The sequence below is a fragment of the Carcharhinus amblyrhynchos genome, chromosome 13 (genome assembly GCF_965287045.1).
Source record: "Carcharhinus amblyrhynchos chromosome 13, sCarAmb.v2.hapA, whole genome shotgun sequence".
Lineage (NCBI taxonomy): Eukaryota > Metazoa > Chordata > Chondrichthyes > Carcharhiniformes > Carcharhinidae > Carcharhinus > Carcharhinus amblyrhynchos.
Genome location: NC_137336.1, coordinates 62,663,678 through 62,683,412, shown reverse-complemented (window position 1 = coordinate 62,683,412; position 19,735 = coordinate 62,663,678). Strand labels below are relative to the sequence as shown.

Here is a 19,735-nt window from a genome sequence, read left to right as displayed (position 1 = left end):
GTCTCCTTACTTGAGAAAGGATATACTGGCACTGGAGAGGGTGCAGAGGAGATTCACTAGGTTGATTCCAGACTTGAGAGGATTGGCTTTTGAGAATAGACTGAGTAGACTGGGGCTATACTCAATGGAATTCAAAAGAAAAGGGGAGAACTTACTGAAATATATAAGATTATGAAGGGAATAGATAAGATAGAAGCAGGGAAGTGGCAAGTGAAACTAGCTAGGGGGCATAGCATCAAAATAAGGGAAAGCAGATTTAGGAGTGAGTTGAAGAGGAATTTCTTCACTCAAAGGGATGTGAATCTGTGGAATTCCCTGCCCAGTGAAGCAGTTGAGGTTACTTCACTCAATGTTTTTAAGGTAAGGATAGATACATTTTTGAACAGTCAAGGAATTAAGGGTTATGGTGAGTGGGTGGGTAAGTGGAGCTGAGTCCACAAAAAAGATCAGCCATGATCTTATTGAATGGTGGAGCAGGCTCGAGGGGTCAGGTGACCTATTTCTGCTCCTAGATCTTATGTTCTTACGTTAAGGTAATCAATCTGCATACAGTAAGATTCCATTGGATAATCAATTAAACTTCCTCTTGGATAGTGTTCATTGAGGGAAGAATGTTGGCCAGGACACCAGGCAAACTCCCCATCAAATCCTCATCATTCAGTTGAATGCATGGAGAAGGGTGCAGTCTAACAGTGCGTCAGATAGAGTTGGTTGCCAAAGACACAGCACTCCCTTGTTCCTGCAGCAGAACACCAGCTGCACTGCAGAAGGAAGCATAGAAAGCAAGAGCTAAGAATTACATTGAGCATTTCCTTTTGCTTGTACACACAGTGTTGATGCACAATTTGATAGAGTTGTATTAATATGTAGGAGAGATATTCATTTACATAAGAGTTTCACTGACCTCATCTGAACCTTGCCCATTAATTATTTGTCTCCATGCAGTTAGTTTGATAATTCTTCCCTGATGGGCATCAAAGGAAGTTTAAATCAGAATTAAAAGCCAAAATAACTGGATACAAATTCTTTTTCGTAGCTGGATCAGGTTTTAAGAGTTTTTTTTAAGAGCTTTATTTATTAATGCTATAATCCAGCTAACAGTCTTCACTAGTCCACAGATTCCCAATAACTATTCAGCTGCACGAGTTTTTATTTTTTTAATCAGCAACAGTGTAGTAATTTCACAAAGGCAATTCAGTGATCTTGTTATTGAAGATCAATCCTTTAACCATTCTCCTTCATATTATCAGACTCAGCCATTTCTCCAAGTTGGTTTGACCAACACAAGTTCCTATTTTAAATTATAATTGTTTTTCAAATCAGGATAGTCCAAGATTAAATATCAGTGTAAGATTTGAAGGGAGGAGGGTAGAATATATAAAGCTAATACACTCTAGATGACAACCCACAAAACTGGAGCTATTTGGCTCTTCAAGCCTGCTCTTTCATACATCAAAACCATAGTTGATCTTCTACCTCGACTCTTCCCGATTGCATTATCCTCACATATACCTTTGTACTCAAATCTATTGGCCTCTGAAGAAACTCAATGACTGGATATGCACTGGTCTCTGAGTTGGAGGATTCTTAAGACTCTTAAACCTTTGAGTGCAGAAAGTTCTCCTCATCACAATCCAGCTCCTCATTCTAAGATTGTGATGCCATGTCCTAGGTGGCTCATGATGTGGAGATGCGTTGGACTGGGGTAAACACAGTAAGAACTTGACACCAGTTCTCACTCACCTGATGAAGGAGCTGGACTCCGAAAGCTTGTGCTGCCAAATAAACCTGTTGGACTTTAACCTGGTGTTGTGAGACCTCTTACTGTAGATGGCCCAGCCAGGGGAAACATCTTTTACAGCACCTCCCCTGCCAAGCTCTGTAAAAATGTTACTTTTTAGCTTATCTTTGATTCATCTAAAGTCCAGGGAACATAGTAGGCCTAGACTACACAATCTCTCCTTGGGGCAATCCCCTCACCCTGGAAACCAGTTCAGTGAATCTTGGTCCCTTCTTTGGTAAGGAGGCCAACACTGCAGACATTACTCCTGGTGTGGCCTCAAACATGCCACGTAGAATCATAGTAAGCCTTATTTACTCATATACCCCAATCCCTTTGTAGAAAGAAAGACATTGTCTTCCTAATTCATTACTGTCTTCTAAGAAGTTTGATTTATTTGAATTAAGATTTATAGGGTTTGCTTATTTGCAGTAACCCTGCCAATCGTAAATCACATAAGGTTCTGGAGACTTAACCATATGGCACGAAAGAAAACTTGGAATAATGAATTTGGAAAATTTCCTAACTATTAAAAAAGTAACAAGTCAGAAAGAGGAAAAGAAAAGTGTCAATTAACAGTAATTGGCAATAAGTAAAAGCAAGAGGAGGAAACTTAACTTTTGAATAGATTTCTCACCACCTTGTGACTCCAGGACTATGAAGTGACATCTTCCAAAAACAGCAATAACATATAAAACCAACACCTCTCTGTAAACATCACTCTCTTTATCTTTGTCTGACCTACATCTTTCACTGTAATACTTCAGATGAATGCCAGTTTCCTGAAACCAAGCACTCTTTATTGTGTACCAAGAAAGACGTTGCTTCCACAGTTCATAGCTAACAACACCACAGCACCTATAACATTGATCCAGGTGAAGTAACAGGTTTAACACCCCCGTTTAATACTTCCTATTGGGCAAGCCCCGGCCTGCTCAATAAGGGAGCTTGTACTCCATGAAGCCTATGGGGAGACCTATCAATGAAGCCTGTTGCCTTCATGGTCATCATCATGCTCACCATCTCTCTTCACATCTCTATCCCTCTCTACTCCTCTCTCTCTGCCCAAAATGTCTTCTCAGAGTCCTTTCTGTTCCTTAAAAATGTTGAAAACCCACTTTAGCCAAATGTTAGAAAATATCTAATTGGCCTGTAATAAAATGAGAATTAACCCATTAGATTTTAGCTATTTGTTTCAGATTTTAAGACAATCCTTCTCAAATTATTGCCGAAATCTTGCTGATGTTTACATCCGCGGGATCTTACGCTCCTATTGACGGCACACCCACTGCGGTAGGTTTCCCGGTGTTGAGTATTGCATTCAGTGGGAAACCCCATTGACAACAGCAGGACCATATGATCCCATCACTAGCGAGCAGTGCATCGCCTCTCACTGCTGCAAAACATGCCACAGAGAGGAAGAAAAATCTCACCCAATATCTCTTATCTTAACACAGGCTGAGTGTCGACAATAATTATGATAGTGCTAAGAATTAGGGTTAAGGTTCACTCGCTGGGCAGGAACCAGATTATGCCTGGCCACAGAGGCTAGGAACATAGTGACGAGGTTTTGCACCAGCGCAGAATGTGCTAAACCCCTCACCTGTGACTGTTTGGCCCCAATCTTCTTACAGGACCTGCGCTGGGTGCAACACAGCTGGATAATTGTGGCCAGTTTCTATGTACAGTAAAACTCAAAAGGTTTGAAAACATACCTTTGATATCCTTAAGTTGTAGCTTTGTTATGGAGCCATCCTGAAGACCTTTATAAGAACATACAAACGTAAGGATTTGGAGCAGGAATTGGCCACTCAACCCCTGGAGCCTACTCCACCACTTAGAAAGATAATGGCTAATCTGATTGTAACCTCAACCCCACATTCCTGCCTAAACTCCCCCGCTCCCCCAATAACCTTTCACCCCTTGCCTATTAAGAGTCTATCTATCTCTGCCTGAAAACTATTCAAGGATTCTGTCTCCGCCCCCTTTTTGAGGAGCAGATTATCAGAGATTCACGATTCGCCATGGCACGGTGGCACAGTGGTTAGCATTGCTGCCTCACAGCACCAGGGACCTGGGTTCAATTCCTCGAGTCACTGTCTGTGTGGAGTCTGCGTGTTCTCCCCGTGTCTGCATGGGTTTCCTGCATGTCTCTGGTTTCCTCTCACAGTCCAAAGATGTGCGGGTTAGGTTGATTGGCCATGCTAAATTGCCTCTTAGTGTCAGGGGGATGAACAGGGTAAGTGCGTGGAGTTGTAGGGGTCGGGCCTGGCTGGGATTGTTGTCGGTGCAGGCTTGTTGAGCTGAATGGTCTCCTCCTGCACTGTAGGGATTCTATGATTCAATTCCATCCTCTCAAGGCCCCTCGGGATCTCAAAGGCTTCAATCATGCCGCCTCTTAGTCTCTCAACTTCAAACAAGTGCAATTAGTGGAATCTCATCTTGTTGATGAATTCACCCTGCAACCTACACAACTCTGTAGCAGGGATTGCTTCGAAATTGATCTTTTTAAAAATAACGGAGCAGATCATGAAAACATGATTTATTTGAATGCAAATTACATCTAAATTTGTGTGGTAGGGAAGTTATTGGAAACCATTATTAAAGACAAAATAGACTTTAATTTGGAGAGAAATGGGTCAATCAAGGAGAGCCATTACTCTGCTTTCGGTGGCTATGAATAGTCCCATGTCACTATTTGAAGATGAGCAAGCAGATTTTCCAGCGTGCAATCCTCTATCATCCACCACTAACACAAATCAAATGAGTAGGTCATTCATCTCATTGTAGTTTGTGTGACCCTGTTGTGCACAAGCTGCTGCGTTTGCCTAACAAGCCAATTATTTAATTTTAAAGCAATTCATTGACTGTAAAACACTTTGGGACACCTTTAGAATATGAGAAGCCCTAATCTAAATACTAAGTAATTTCTTTAATGATAATAAGCAGAGAGTCAATGATCCAATTAACTAACTGCCCATATCCATAAGGGACAGGATTATCACTGTACAGGATGGTTGTCAATGAGATACAGGAGTTGCTGAACGTAAGTTGTTTTAAACTTTTAATAAATCTATTCAGCAGTAACAACAACAGATTACATTTCTACAGCACCAGTAATGTAGTGAAATGTCCAAAAGCACTTAAATTATGAAATCATGGAAATTTACAGCACAGAAAGAGGACATTCACTGTGACATCTGTGCTAGGCCTAAAAAGAGCAGTTACATTAATCCCAGTCCCTGTAGCTCCTCATCAACTAGAACCCGTCCAGCTGTCTCTTCGGGTTACTTATGATATCAACTTCCACCACCCTTTCAAATTCTGACAGAGATGAGGAAAATTCTTTTCCTCATCTTCCCTCCAGATTTTCAATAACCTCTGGTTATTGAAACGCTTGCCCTGATAAACAGTTTTTGCTGATCTCCTCTATCAAAGCCACCTCAACTGTTTAAAAATCTCTGGACAGGATTGCACCCTCCACCAGCACAGATACACACACATCTTAGTGGATCCTAAATTTCGGGAAGGCTCAGGTTCACAACCTGGTATCACATCAGAGACATGGTCCACAGCTGAGAGAGGCAGTGACAGCCGGGGTCTTTGACACTTGGGGGACTGCTGGAAACCAGACCCCTGATGTGTCAGAGTCCAATGATGACCCTCTGGACTCGACCCTAGGAGACATAATAGAGACAGGCAAGGGTACATCAGACAGAGTAGTCAGAGGCCATTAGCAGTGTGCAACAAAGGATAAAGATGTCTGTCCGACGTCTCCTGTCTGATGTTGTGGTTCTGGAATCTGAGCACATCAATTCTCCATTAGAAGGACACTTCAGCCCGAATGTTTCTACTGGATTTGTGTTTGGATCTGCACACTCGCTCTAGCCACTGGTATGTTTCAAGCTGTGACTAGGGCCAAGGGAATCGTGGCACTTCAACCTCCCTCGAAGTGCCTCTTTTCCTCAAAGAGTCAGGGAAGGAGCCATGGGGCACCAAAGGCGAGGAGAATTCCCATCCAGGCAACTCCCTTGTGTCGCTGATTGTGAGATTCCTCAAAAATCCCAGTCGAGCCCTGGGAGTGTCCGCAGGCAAAATTTCAGTACGGTGATAACCTTCTACAAACTGGTATTGGATGTCCCCGATATCCATGCAGTGTCTACTCCTCATGGACAATGTGGGCTAACACATCCCTGGGCAAGTTGCACCTCTGGCACTTGTCTTTTGCTCATCTTCATGCATGAGCTGTGTCTTCTATAGATCTTTGGTCACGCCATATATCTTTGTGGATTTGGCCTCTCCATGTCAGCATTTTGGTCTTCCTGGGTCCCTGCTGGCTCTTGTTCCTCAGGACAATGGTCTTTCGGGAGCTGTGTCAATTTGTGACAGGCCCTTCTCCTCTTTCCAATCAAAGCTCGCAAGAAGGCAGCTTTGTCAGCAGCGTGCATTCTCCATTCCACCTTGTATCTGTGAATGGATATAATTGAGCAATCAATGGTAGTTCCCCTTGAATGCCCCCCCCACACCCGCACCCCCCCCCCCCCATCTCCAAGGCAGCAATCCAGTTTCCAGCCCTCGATCTGCTCTCAGTCTGTACATGGCATTTCAAGACTATTACTATAGCAACCAGCAGTTGAAAACATGGAACAATACTTCTTCACTTCACAGAATGGGCAAAAGTTTCTAGTAACGACTTAACGCAGAGGGGGTTGAAAGAGTACTCATCAGTGATGTGTGGATAACTGAATATTTGCATACATTCAGTGTTGTAATGGTTCACACAATCCAGAAAGTCCCGGGTTTCGTCTTTGGCTTAGCGGGAAGTTAATTGACCCAGTAACAGGATCGCTGGAATTGTCATCAATAATACTAGAAATGGGAAGGGAAGAAAACTCAGGTTCCCACTTTGTGTGTGAGGACGGTTGCTGAGAAATAACTGTGTTGGTGTGTAACAGGAATACAACTAGGCCTGGTTGTGAAGCCTCTTTTTGGTTGACCAGCCTGCTAGCACTCACTGCCTAGGAATGTATGAAGGATGGGCGACATGGGCCAGACTGCCAACTCCCATGAGCTTGGATCTAGGCAGCTATGCTTATTTACCTCAGAGTTTATTTATTTGCAAGTTGTGATTGAGCATCTGATTAATGTGTTATTTTTGCTCTATTACTCAGTCCACATTAGATGCCTTTGAAGAGCCCATTACTTTGTCGAATACTTTACCAAAGTGTGAAATTAATAATATATCATTATTCCCAGGCTAGAAGCGCATCATCGGCATTAATGAATTTGTTTATTTGTTTTCAAACTATTTCCTGCTGCCCTCTTCCCTTCTGCACCCTGCTTCCCCGAAGATATTGATCACTGTCCTCTCCTATTAACTGCAGCCCACTGAAGGTTGAGTCACTCATTTTTGAAAGTGTTGACCACTCTGTCCTGAATGTGTCGATCAGTTTAGTTTTAAATTTATTTATTAGTGTCACAAGTAAGCTTACATTAACGCTGCAATGAAGTTACTGTGAATGTCCCCTAGTCGCCATGTTCTGGCATCTATTTGGGTGCACTGAGGGAAATTTAGCATGACCAATGCACTGAACCAGCATGTTTTTCAGACTGGAAGGAAACCGGAACACCCAGAGGAAACCCACGCAGACACAGGGAGAACATGCGAATTTCATGCTGATGGTGACCCAAGTAGGGAATCAAACTCCTGGGGCTGTGAGGCAGCAGTGCGAACCACTGTGCCATCATGCCACCCCTGTAGGTGTTGATCACTCTCCCTTGGAGGTGTTGACCATTCTCTGCCAAGGGCTTAACCCCTTGATCGAGGATGACTCCACGTACAGGCGCTGCACACTCTCTGGTACAACCTAAGTGATCATTTCTGACCTTGAAGAACAAATGTCATTAGATCACTCAGCACCATATGTAAAATTCATGTTCTTGTGTCTGAGATTTCCATAGTGACCATTCCAGTTGTGAGTTCTGGTTAGTGACCAAGAATAGGAACCATAGTTGACTTTCCTTCCTTAGTCAAATGGAAGAAACCTTTATAGAGAGGTTGGCTGGAATTCTTCGACCTCGCCAGTGGCTGGGATTCTCTGGTCCCGTTGCAGTGAATTAAGATTTGGCTGAGCATCAAATTCTCTGTTCTTGCTGGCAGCAGAGGCGGAGTGTATAACATTGGAGAATTAACTCAGCCAAGACCAGAGATCGAGCCTGGTGTGTACGTCTTAGCCGCTCATTATTTTAACTGGCTTAACACATCAGGGGAAAAGAGAGACTGTGTAATAAGAGTGTTGCATTAATTATTTTTTGGATTTAACAGCATTTTTTACAGTTTAAAACCTTTGTGAAGTTGACCTCCAAGGCAAGTTTCTGAAGTACCTGCTTGTAAATGTGAATTCCTTGCAATATAAAATATAAATGAGCCAGTGAATGATTTATCTTTTGTCTCTTTGCAAGGCTGAAAAGATCAGATGCAAATCAGAGGTGGCTAATATTTTTAAAACCATTCTTTTTCGGCTCACACTGAAATGTTGACCCTGGGGCTTTAGTTCCCCTGGAGATTTCTGGCAACAATTCCAAATGGCCAGCAGTCATGTATGAGTTGGTTGCCCATCTGTTCAGTCATGGAGGGAGAGGGGGACTGGGGGTTGGGGTACCTCAGCTGAACCCACTCCTGCCCATACCAGTATTTTATTATTCATTCCTTCAATATGGACATTGCTGGCAAGATTGACATTTATTACCTTAAACTCGTTGCATGTGAAAAGTTAGTATGAGGCCTTTCTTTCATAGTATTTCAGCACAACCAAGTAACATTTTAGCCCATCTCGGTGGGTCACTAAGAGTCAGCTGTGAGATTGGGAATCACACTTATGCCAAAGCAGGTAAGGATGACAGAATACTGTCCAAAAGTATATTAATAAACCATTTAGGTTTTTACAATGTGACTGCAGACCCACACCAGAGTTAAATGCCATCTGTGATGGCTCAGCAAGCCAATCAGGTGTTTCAAACACCTCAGGTCTTTCTGCACTGTAGGGTTTCTATGATTTCAACAAAGGAACGAGAAAAGGAATGAAATCACACAGACCACCCAGCATTGACCTAGGCACTGGAAATGATAATGGCAAACCCAACCCTGTCGACCTTGCAAAGCCCTCCTCACTAACACCTTGTGCTGAAATTGGGAGGGCTGCCTCACAGACTCGTCAAGCAACAGCCTGACATAGTCACTCTCAACGAATCATAGCTTACAGCTAATGCCCCAGACACTAATATCGCCATCCCTGGGCATGCCCCATCCAACCAACAGGACAGACCTAGCAGAGATGTTGGTACAAAAATATACAGTCAAAAAGGATTTTTCGTGGGTGTCTTCAACATTGACTTCAGATCCCATGAGGTCTCATGGCACCAGGTCAAACTTGGGCAAGGAAACCTCCTGCTGCTTACCACATAGGTCAATCGCCCCTGCCCCTCACCTTTGTAGCTCCCCACCTCCCCTGAGCTAATGAATCAGTACTTCACCATGTTGAACACGACTTGAAGGAAGCACTGAGGGTGTCAAGGATGCAGAATGTACTCTGGGTGAGGAATGTCAATATCCGTCACCAATTGTGGCTCAGTAGCACCACCATGGACTGAGCTGGCTGAATCTTAAAGGACATCGCTACTAGACTGGGTCTGCGGCAGGCGGTACGGGAACCAACAACAGGGAAAAACATAGTGACCTCATCTTCACCAACCTGCCTACTGCAGATGCATCTGCCCATAACAGTATTGATAGCAGTGACCACAGCACAGTCCTTGAGGATACTTTGTGGACAACCATAGGTGCTGTGGGCCTTCAGCAGGAGAACTGTACCCGACAAATATCTGTAACTCATGGACCAGCATATCTGCCTCCTGCCCTATTCCCCCCTCCCCTTTCCTCCCCATTCCCCCCTCCCTCATTATTCCCCCAACCACCCCCACACCATTTCCCACCCCCGCCCCCCTCACAACAACTCTACTGTTACCACTATGCATCAGGCAGCAAGACAGCAGCCAACTGATTATGGCATCATATTGGTGTCAACAGTAATCTCTCCGTGGCTGCAGTCATTCCTGACACAAAGGATAATGGTTGTGATTGTTGGAGGTCAATCATCTGAGCTCCAGGACATTCCTCGGGGTAGTGACCTAGGCCCAACCACCTTCATCTGCTTCATCAATGACTTTCTATCCATCATAAGGTCAGAAGTGGGTTTTTTTTTAACGGATGATTGCACAATGTACAATGCTATTCATGACTTCTCATATATTGAAGCAGTCTATTCCAAAAGCAGAAAAAACATGGAAAATATCCAGGCTTGGGCTGACAAGTAACAAGTAAAATTTGTGCCAGACAAGAGTCTGACAATGACCATCTCCAATCGGAGAGAATATAACAATACCCCTTGACAGTCAATGGCATTATCACATCTGAAACCCCCACTATCAATATTCTGGGGTTGCTTTTGACCAGAAACCCAACTAGACTAACCATATAAGTACTGTAGCTACAAGAACAGATCAGGGGCCAGCAATCCTGTGGTAACTCACCTTCTAATTCCCAAAGCCTGTCCACCATCTACAAAGTACAACTCAGGTTTGTGATGGAATACTCTCCCCTTGCCTGGATAAGTGCAGCTCCAACAACACTCAAGAAGCTTGACACCATCTATATCAAGGCAGTCCACTTTATTGGCACCATGTCTACAAATGTCAGTCACTCCACAACTGATGAACAGTAGCATCAGTGTGTACCATCTACAAGATGCACTGCAGAAACTCACTACTTAGGTAGTACCTTCCAAACCCAGGATCGCTATCATCTAGAAGGACAAGGGCAGCAGACACATGGGAAAGCCACAGTCTGGAAGTTTCCCTAGAAGCCACACACCATCCTGATTTGGAATTATTTCCCTCTTCCGCCGCTGTTGTAGGATCAAAATCCCAGGAACTTCCTCCCCAACAGCACTACAGGTGTACCTATTGCACATGCACTGCAGCAATTCAAGATGGCAGTCAACTATTGTCAGAGGAATTAGGGATGGGTAATGAATGCTGTATTGCCAGTGATGCCCACATCGCTTGAATAAATAAGCATATATACATATGAACATATGATTTAGGAGCAGGAGTCGGCCACTCAATACAATCGCAGTTCCACTGCAGTTTGAGGAAGAGTTCCTGAGACTCATGACCTTTTGAGAGAAAAAAAAATCATCTTTGTTTTAAATGAGGGACCCCTTATTTTTAAAGAGTGACCCTCTGGTTCTAGATCCTCTCACAAGAGGAAACATTGTCTCCACATCCACCCTGTCAAAACCCCTCAGAATCTTAAAGGTTTCAATCAAGTCGCTTCTCACTCTTCTAAACTCTAATGGATACAAACCTAATCTCTGTAACCTTTCCTCATAAGATAACTCGTCCATTCCTTGCATTAGTCTTGTAAAAAGATAAAGGAAAACAATGTAACAGCTTCTTTACGCAACAATCATTGGCAAAGATTCTTACGTCTGAAATCCTCTGCATTCACATTCCGAATTGTGTGTTTTGACCAGTGACCAGACTTTCTCTCTCCTCAAATGGCACTGCAGCCAATTCTTGAGCCCACCTAATAGTTATCCTGAGAACTGATTCAGCCAAGACCGGAAATCAAACCTAGTTTGAGAATGGAGTATAAAAACAGCTGCAACTATACAAGTTTGAGTATTCTGCACAGTTTTGGTCCCCTTACTGTGGGAGGGATGTAGATGCATTGGAGGCAGTTCAGAGGATGTTCACTAGATTAATTCCAGGAATGAGGGGTTTGACTTATGAAGAGAGATTGCAGTTTAGGCCTATACTCTAGAGTTTAGAAGATTGAGAAATCTATTAGAGTTTATTTAAGATGATAAAGGGGATTGACAGAGTAGACATGGAAAGGATATTTCTGCTTGTGGGGCAGCTGAAATTGCGAGGTTGTAGATATAAGATAATGGGTAGCAGATTTAAAACAGAGATAAGGAGAATTTACTTCATAGAATCATAGAAACCCTACAGTGCAGAAAGAGGCCATTTGGCCCATCAAGTCTGCACCTACCACAATCCCATCCAGGCCCTACCACCATGCCCCTACATAGTTATCCAGTAATCCCTCTACCCTATGCATCTCAGGACTCTAATGGGCAATTATTAGCATGGACAATCAACCTAAGCCACACATCTTTGGACTATAGGAGGAAACAGGAGCAAACCCACACAGACACGAGAATGAGCAAACTCCACACAGACAGTGACCCAAGCCAGGAATCGAACCCAGGTCCCTGGAGCTGTGAAGTAGCAGTGCTAACCACGGTGCTACCGTGTCCCTCAAAGATATATACCTCTCTGAAAGGGTCATAAATCACAATCCCAGAGAGTGATGGACATTGAATAAATTTGAGGGGAGTAGACAGGTTTTTAATTAGTAATGGGTTAAGGGACAATGGAGAATGAGTAGGAAAGTGGAGTTGAGGCCAAGATGCGATCAGCCATGATTGTGTTGAAAGGCAGAGCAGACTCAAGGGGCTGAATTACTACTCCAGCTCCTAGTTCTTGTGTTCTTACGTATGCCTTAGCCACTCATTATTTTGACTTGGTTAGCCTTTTGGGGAAATGCAGCAATGTTTTACTGGCACCAGCTTTTTTGCTTCTGTTTTTGCTGAACTGAATTCAAATCCTCAAATGGCCATGTTGGGAGTTGAAATCACCTTCACTCGATTTATAGCCCAAAAAACATAAGCACTTACTGTACCTGTATGAGCAGTAATCAGGTGAAGTTGGCTGCCAACATAATGATGAAGCTTTGAGTCATTTTAACGATATCTAGTTGAAATCTGTTGAAAGTTGTTGAAGCGCTGACTGAGCCTTTTCTCTTCTGGAAATGTTCGTGAGATTGCAGTGCCAATGTGCCTTGGATTTAAGTTAATAAAATAAGATACTGCAGATGCTGGAAATCTGAAACAAAAACAGAAAATGCTGGAAAAACTTAGCACGTCTGTCAGCATCTGTGGAGAGAAATAAAGTTAACATTTTGAGCCTAATATGATCTTTGGAACAGAAAAAAGAGAAAGTAATGAGTTGGCTTTTATATTGTCAGAATAGGAGGGAGGGAAACAGGCAGAAGGTCAGCGATAGGTTAGAGGTCAGCGAAGATTAAGTGGCAAATATGTCATGGAACACAAGAAAAAAGGGAGTGGTGATGATATTATTAGAGACTAAAGCAGGTAATGGAATAAAGGTTAGCATTGCCTGAAAGCAAAATAGCAGAGTATGTTAATAATAAAGTATCATCGCTGTCTGAAAGCAAGATATCAGAACAAGATACAGACTAATACTTGGCAGTGGGGAGGGAGAGAATCAAAATGGTGGCTAGAGTTCACGGTCTGAAGTTATTGAACTTAATGTTGAATTCAGAAGGCTGTAAAGTGTCTCATTGGAAGATGAGGTGCTAATCCTCCAGCTTGCCTTGGGTTTCAATGGAATATTACAGCAGGCCAAGGACAGAAATATGGGCATGAGAGCAAGATAGTGAATTGGAGTGGTAAGAAACAGGTCATCCTTGAGGACTCAGTGAAGGTGTTCCACAAAGCCGTCGCCCTGTCTGTGTTTAGTGTAGAGAAACCAGATGGGGGGATTATTCTAGTTGCCCCCCCCCCCACCCCCGCCACTGCTGTCAATAGGGTTTCTCATTGTTCGAATCCTCCATTATTAGGGGGCATGTGGCGGAGGCTGGTGGGACTGGAAGATCCCACTGGCAGGAGATGAGGGGGTTGGACTATGAAGAGAGGCTGAATAGACTGGGTCTGTACTTATTGGAGGTTAGAAGGTTGAGGGGGGGATCTTATAGAGATGTATAAGATAATGAAGGGGATGGATAGGGTAGAGGTAGAGAGATTCTTCCCGCTCAGAAAGGACAGCAGGACTAGAGGGCACAGCCTCAAGATAAGGGGGGGGTGCAGTTTAGAACAGAGTTGAGGAGGAACTTCTCCACTCAAAGGGTGGTGAATCTCTGGAATTCTCTGTCCGTTGAAGTGGTGGAGGCTGCCTCACTAAATATATTTAAGACACGGGTTGATAGGTTTTTAATAGGCAAGGGAATTAAGGGTTATGGGGAGAAAGCGGGAATGTGGAACTGATCCACTTCAGATCAGCCATGATCTTATTGAATGGCGGGGCAGGCTCAAAGGGCTAGATGGCCTACTCCTGCTCCTATTTCTTATGTTCTTATGAATGACTGAAAAATCTCATTGTACATTGTGAAAAGAGAATACAATAGAAAGAAGTGTATGTAAGTTGCTGCTTCACCTGGAAGTAGTGTTTGACACTTTAGACAATAAGTAGGGAGGAGGTAAAGGGGTAGGTTTTATTCCTCCTATAATTGCATGGGAAGGGGATGAGATGTTGAGCTGATAGAGGAGTGGGCCAAAGCGTCACAGAGGGAGCGGTGCCTATGGCATGCTGATAGGGGAGGGGAGAGGAAGACGTGTTTGATTGTGGCTTCATGCTCGAGTTAGTGGAACTGGTGGAAGATGATCCTTTGAATATGGAGGTTTTTGGCGTATTGTTGGGGGGGGAGGTGAATGCAAGGGGAATCCTATCAAGGTTCATGGAAGGAGGGAGAGGGCATGAATGTGGGAAATGGGTCAGACATGGTGGAGAGAGGACTCTATCAGCCATAGTGGAGGGGGAATCCTCGGCTGAGGACAAAGGAAGACATTTCACAAATGCAATTGTGGAAGGTGACATCAACAGAACAATGTGACAGAGACTTTGGGAGAATGGAATGAAGTCCTTACAGAAAGCAGGGTATAAGGAGGGGCAGTTGAGACAGCTGTGGGAGTGGGTAGGCTTGTAATGAATCTTGGTAGACAGTCTATCAGCAGAAACGTAAACAGCGAAGTGAAGGAATGGAAAGGTAAGTGTTGGAGATAGTTTACATGCAGGTGAGAGAGATTTGGAAATCAGAAGGAAAATTGATAAATTTATTCAGATATGGATGGGAGCATGAGACTTCACTGATACAGCCATCAATGTCCTGGAGAATAAATTATTTAAGTTTCAAATTTAAGTTTATTTATTAGTGTCACAAGCAGGTTTACATTAACACTGCAATGAAGTTACTGTGAAAATCTCCTAGTTGCCACACTCTGGCACCTGTTCGGGTACATTGGCCATGCTAAATTCTCTTTCAATGCACTTAGCAGCCATCTTTCAGACAGTAGGCAGAAGCCGGAGAATCCGCGGGAAGCCCATGCAGACATGGGGAGAACATGCAGTCTCCGCACAGGCAATGCCTAAGCTGGGAAACAATTCTGGATCCCTGGCACTGTGAGGCAGCAGTGTTAACACTGTGCCACTGTGTCGCCCAGTTGTGGGAGTGGGTCTGAGTAGGACAGGAATGAGGAATGTTCCACATAACTCACAAAAGACAAAACATAACTAGGGCTCATGCAGTAGCCATAGCTACACCTATTTGGAGGAAGTGAAACAAATTAGAAGGAGAAATTGTTCAGTGAACAAACAAGCCCAGCAAGGGTGGAGGAGGATACTTATGGATAGGGACGAATCTATCACAGTTCTACTTCTCTACAGTCCTGATGAAGAGTCATATTAGACTCAAAATGTTAGACTCTGTTTCTCTCCCTCCACATCCTGCTGTGTCTTTTTCCAGAGTTTTCTGCTTTTAGTTGGAGTCAAGTTGTTAGCTAATTTATCTAAGGCAGTGGAATGAGCTAGAGATAAATCCTTTCTCCCCAATTTGTTCATGTCACTTGGTTGTAAGAATATTTCACATCATCACATTTACAATGCGATGAACATTCATCTTATTTCTGACACATTGACAGCCGAGTGCTTTTTAATATGATGCCAGGACAACAGACTTGCCAACTCTGGTCAGGTGCATTCCTGGATACTTTATCACAGGGCCTGTCCCTAGAACCACTCTGCTGCCACTTTGCCACCCGTTTGCCAGGCACACTGCCTTCTCAATCCCAACCAGACATCATTATTCAATTGGATCTATTCTCACTGGTAGTGAAACAGCCTTTCTTTTTTGCCCAATTTCAAATCTTTTACGTCAAATAAATGAAAGCATTTAAAGCAAGTGAAGCAAAAACACATTTTTGTTTAATGCATATAGCAGTGTCCTGGTGATTAATTTTCAATTACTGCAGAGTCCAGGGCACACTGGCAGAGTTTGCAACCTTACCAAATATCTAAACAAACCTAGTCTTGTGTATCGGCAGCAGAAAGCATCATGTTCCAAACCAACCCCGGGGCTTAGCATAAAGTTTCCCTTTAGTCTGTCTCATTACCCAAAAATGCATCTCACTTCATATTTCAATTTGCGCACCAGACATATTGCGAGAGTCCCAAAAATGGGCAGTTTTATCCTAAGGAGTTACGCCCAGTGGGTTTGGCATTCAAAAAAACAGATTTTGTTTTTCACTTAGAATAATGGATAGAGAGTAAGTAGACTTGCAGAGATCAGTCTAACCTTGGAACCTAAGCAGCCATAGACCATCATATGTTTTTTCGATTCTATCTTACTTTAGTTCAACAGGATGTCACTGTTACATTTAGAATAAAATTATTAATTATCAGGATATGGGCACCACCAATGTAGTAGAAGTTATTGGGAGTAGCAATGTGGGAAGTAACTTTTAACACAATGTAAAGATGGCATGGGTGGTGACGTGTTGCGACAACAGAATGTGAGATCTCCTGGATGCCAGTGTAATCTGGGGAAAACACATCTTCAGTACATCCAAGAGACATGGCCAGGCAGTGCTCTGGCACTTCCCCATCACATGTTCACATTATGTCAACCTGGCAGCGCCAAACTTTGCCAGCGAGCAGTGCCAGGGCAGACACTGGTGGGAGACTTATGGGGTGGGGGGATTAATTTATTTGTGGTTATGGGGGAGAGCAGATGTGGGAACTGGGGATTCCTGCAATGGCTATTTGCAGGTGGGGGTGGGAGGGAGGGTGCGTGGAAGACGGGATTTGATGCCGGCAATGTTTGGGCGGAAGGGGCTGTGCTGGCATCAAACCCCTTTTTCCACGCATCCCCCTTACCTGCAAATAGCAGGTTTCGGGAGTCGGGGGGAAGGGGTCCGTTGTCGGCAATGTTTGGGTGGGAAGGGAGTGCCAGCATTGAGTCCCTGAAACATCTGTGGTGGGGTGTGTGTGGGGTGGGGTGGGGTTATTTTTTGCTCTGATCAGGACACTGTCTTTTTAAAGGGTACATTTTAAAAATGACGTGAATCCCATTTAAGATGGAGATGAGACTCTTTGGAACTCTCTTTCCCAGAGAACAGTGGACATAGGGTCACTGAATATCATTAAGCTAGAGGTAGATAGATTCTTGACTAACAAGAGAGGTAAAGATTATTGGAGATAGGTGGAGTTGAGGCCACAACCAGGTCAGCCATGATCTTACTGGACGATGGAGCAGGCTCGAGCGACCAATTGACGTAATCTTTAAGTTTATTTATTGGTGTCACAAGTAGGCTTACATTAACATTGCAATGAAGTTAAAACCCCCTTGTTGCCATACTCTGATGTCGAACCACCTAACCCATGCAGACACCGGGAGAAAGTGCAAACTCTGCATAGACAGTGATTCAGATGTTTAGATGTAAATTCCAACACTTATTGTCCATCTCAGGCTAACCTGTGAAGGTGATATTGGGCCCATTTCCTGACATGCTTTCACACAGGGAGGTGTTTACTTTAGAGGCAATGAAGAGACAACCATATTGGTTTGGGACGGGATCAAACATAGGACAGACTGAGTAATGACAGCAGTCTCATCTCCAAAAGACATTAGTTAGCTTATTTACAGCAACCTGACAGCTGCGTGGTCACTTCTCCTGAGCCCCAATATTTATCTCTGGATGTGTATTCTAATTCTCAGACTGTCGGATTTTCCTGCACTTGACATTTCTCAGCATCGAGTGTGCACACCTTCTTTTACAGAATGCCGTGACATACTGCTTCCCATGATGACGGATGAGCTGAAGGCCCAGCTGGAGCAGAAAGATGAACAACAGCAGAACCAGGAATTAAAGTACTGCATTGAGTTACTCAATAACATCCTGGAGGTCCTCAGCGAACCTAACGTGGTAGGTGATCCTAACCTTGATTGCAGCTTTTTTTATGCTTGCCTTTGTCATTTATGGTGCAAGAACAGTGGTGTGGCCATAAACTGAGAGAGGGCAATGTGCGATGGGAACTGGGTTTCCTCATACATGAATCGCTAAAGTTAAGCGTGCAGGTTTAGAAGGTGGTAAAGGAGTGAAATGTTATGTTAGCTTTCGTAGCGAGAGGGTTAGCATACAGGAGCAGGAATGTCTTGCTGCAGTTCTACTGTGTCTGGTAAGCTGGAATATTGTGTGCAGTTTTGGTCTCCTCATCCAAGGAAGGATGTTCTTGCTATAAGAGGGAGTGCAGTGAAGGATTACCAGCCTTACTGCTGGGATAGAGTGACTCCCATATGAGGAGAGATTGGTTAGGATTATATTCACTGGAGTTTAGACTGAGGGGGGGGGGGCGGATCTCATCGAAACCTATAAAATTCTAATAGGACTACGGGGTAGCTGTAGGAAGGATGTTCCTGATGGTGGGGGTGTTCAAAACCAGGGGCTAAGGATACGGGGTAAACTTTTAGGATCGAGATGAGGAGAAACTCCTTTATCCAGAGGGTGGTAAGCCTGTGGAATTCACTACCACAGAAGATTGTTGAGGGCAAAACATTGCATGTTTTTAAGAAGGAATTAGATGGAGCTCTTGGGGCAAAAGGATCAAAGGATATGGGGAGAAGGCGAATCAGGCTATTTAGTTGGATGATCAGCCATAATCATAACGAATGGAGGAGCAGGCTCAAAGGGCTGAATGGCCTACTCCACCCCTAGTTTCTATGTTTTTATGTAAAGGTGAAGCCAGGCCTCCGAAATGTTGAATAGGAACATAGGATCTGGAACAGACCATTCAGCCCTTGAGTCCACTCTGCCACTAAACTAGATGATGGTTACCTCAGTGCTATCTTCCCACACTATCCCCACATTGTCATCTGTATCCAGAAATCTGTCACCCTCTGTTTTGAACATAATCAGTGACTGAGTCTCCATAGCTGGGATAGAGGTAGTATGAACTGTATGCAAATATAATTATTTTGGGTGATTTAACTTCCACAGTACCCCAGTATGTAAAGGCCCATTTTAAGTTGAACTGCATCGGAGACAGTAGGAAGATGTTCAAGTTAGGTGGACCAGTCATGCTGAATTGCCCCTTAGTGTCCAAGATATGTAGATTAGGTGGATTAGCGATGGTTAATGTGCAGGGTTACAGGGATAGGATGGGAGGATGGGCCTGGGCAAGATACTCTTTCAGAGAGAGAGTCAGTGCAGACTCAATGGGCTGAATGGCCTTCTTCTGTGCTGTAGGGTTTCTACAGTTTTAGAACAGTCGGTGTCCTTCCTCCAGCCTCCCAAGCAGTTTGTGAATAGAAACAAGTGGACAGATGCTAGAATTGTCAAGGATAATCTGCTAGGCAGGCACAGAATTCAGGGTCAAACATACTAAGCTGGAAGGGTTGAATTAGGCTTTAATGGGCCAAAGGCTCTTTATCTTTCACTGACTTTTATCGTGTTTTCCTTATTTGAACCAAAGCAGTGGACATGGGGCTCTGGAAGTAATTAATCCTCGTTTCAAAGATTCAATTTTAATCTCTGAAATTTCCTGTTAGGCTGTTAATAAGCTACCTCTAAGCCTGATTAATACACTTTTTCAATGTGTAGTTTTACACATCTCTTTCTGTCTTTGCTGAAGGACACAATGACTTCCTAAAGATATTCCCACTTTTCAACTTGTGCGGTGTGTAGGAAGGATGCAATT

The 19,735-nt window shown here is 43.7% G+C and overlaps 1 protein-coding gene across 2 annotated transcripts in view; it reads left to right on the top strand.

Annotated features, from left to right (window-relative positions):
* The window catches only part of LOC145351949 (dedicator of cytokinesis protein 2-like), a 595,946-nt gene that overhangs the window by 220,104 nt on the left and 356,107 nt on the right, over positions 1-19,735 (top strand). For both annotated transcript variants that reach the window (XM_080201765.1, XM_080201764.1), the window contains one exon: positions 17,819-17,964. In XM_080201765.1, coding sequence (XP_080057891.1) covers positions 17,819-17,964 — 146 coding nt within the window. The remainder of the gene's footprint in view (positions 1-17,818; positions 17,965-19,735) is intronic.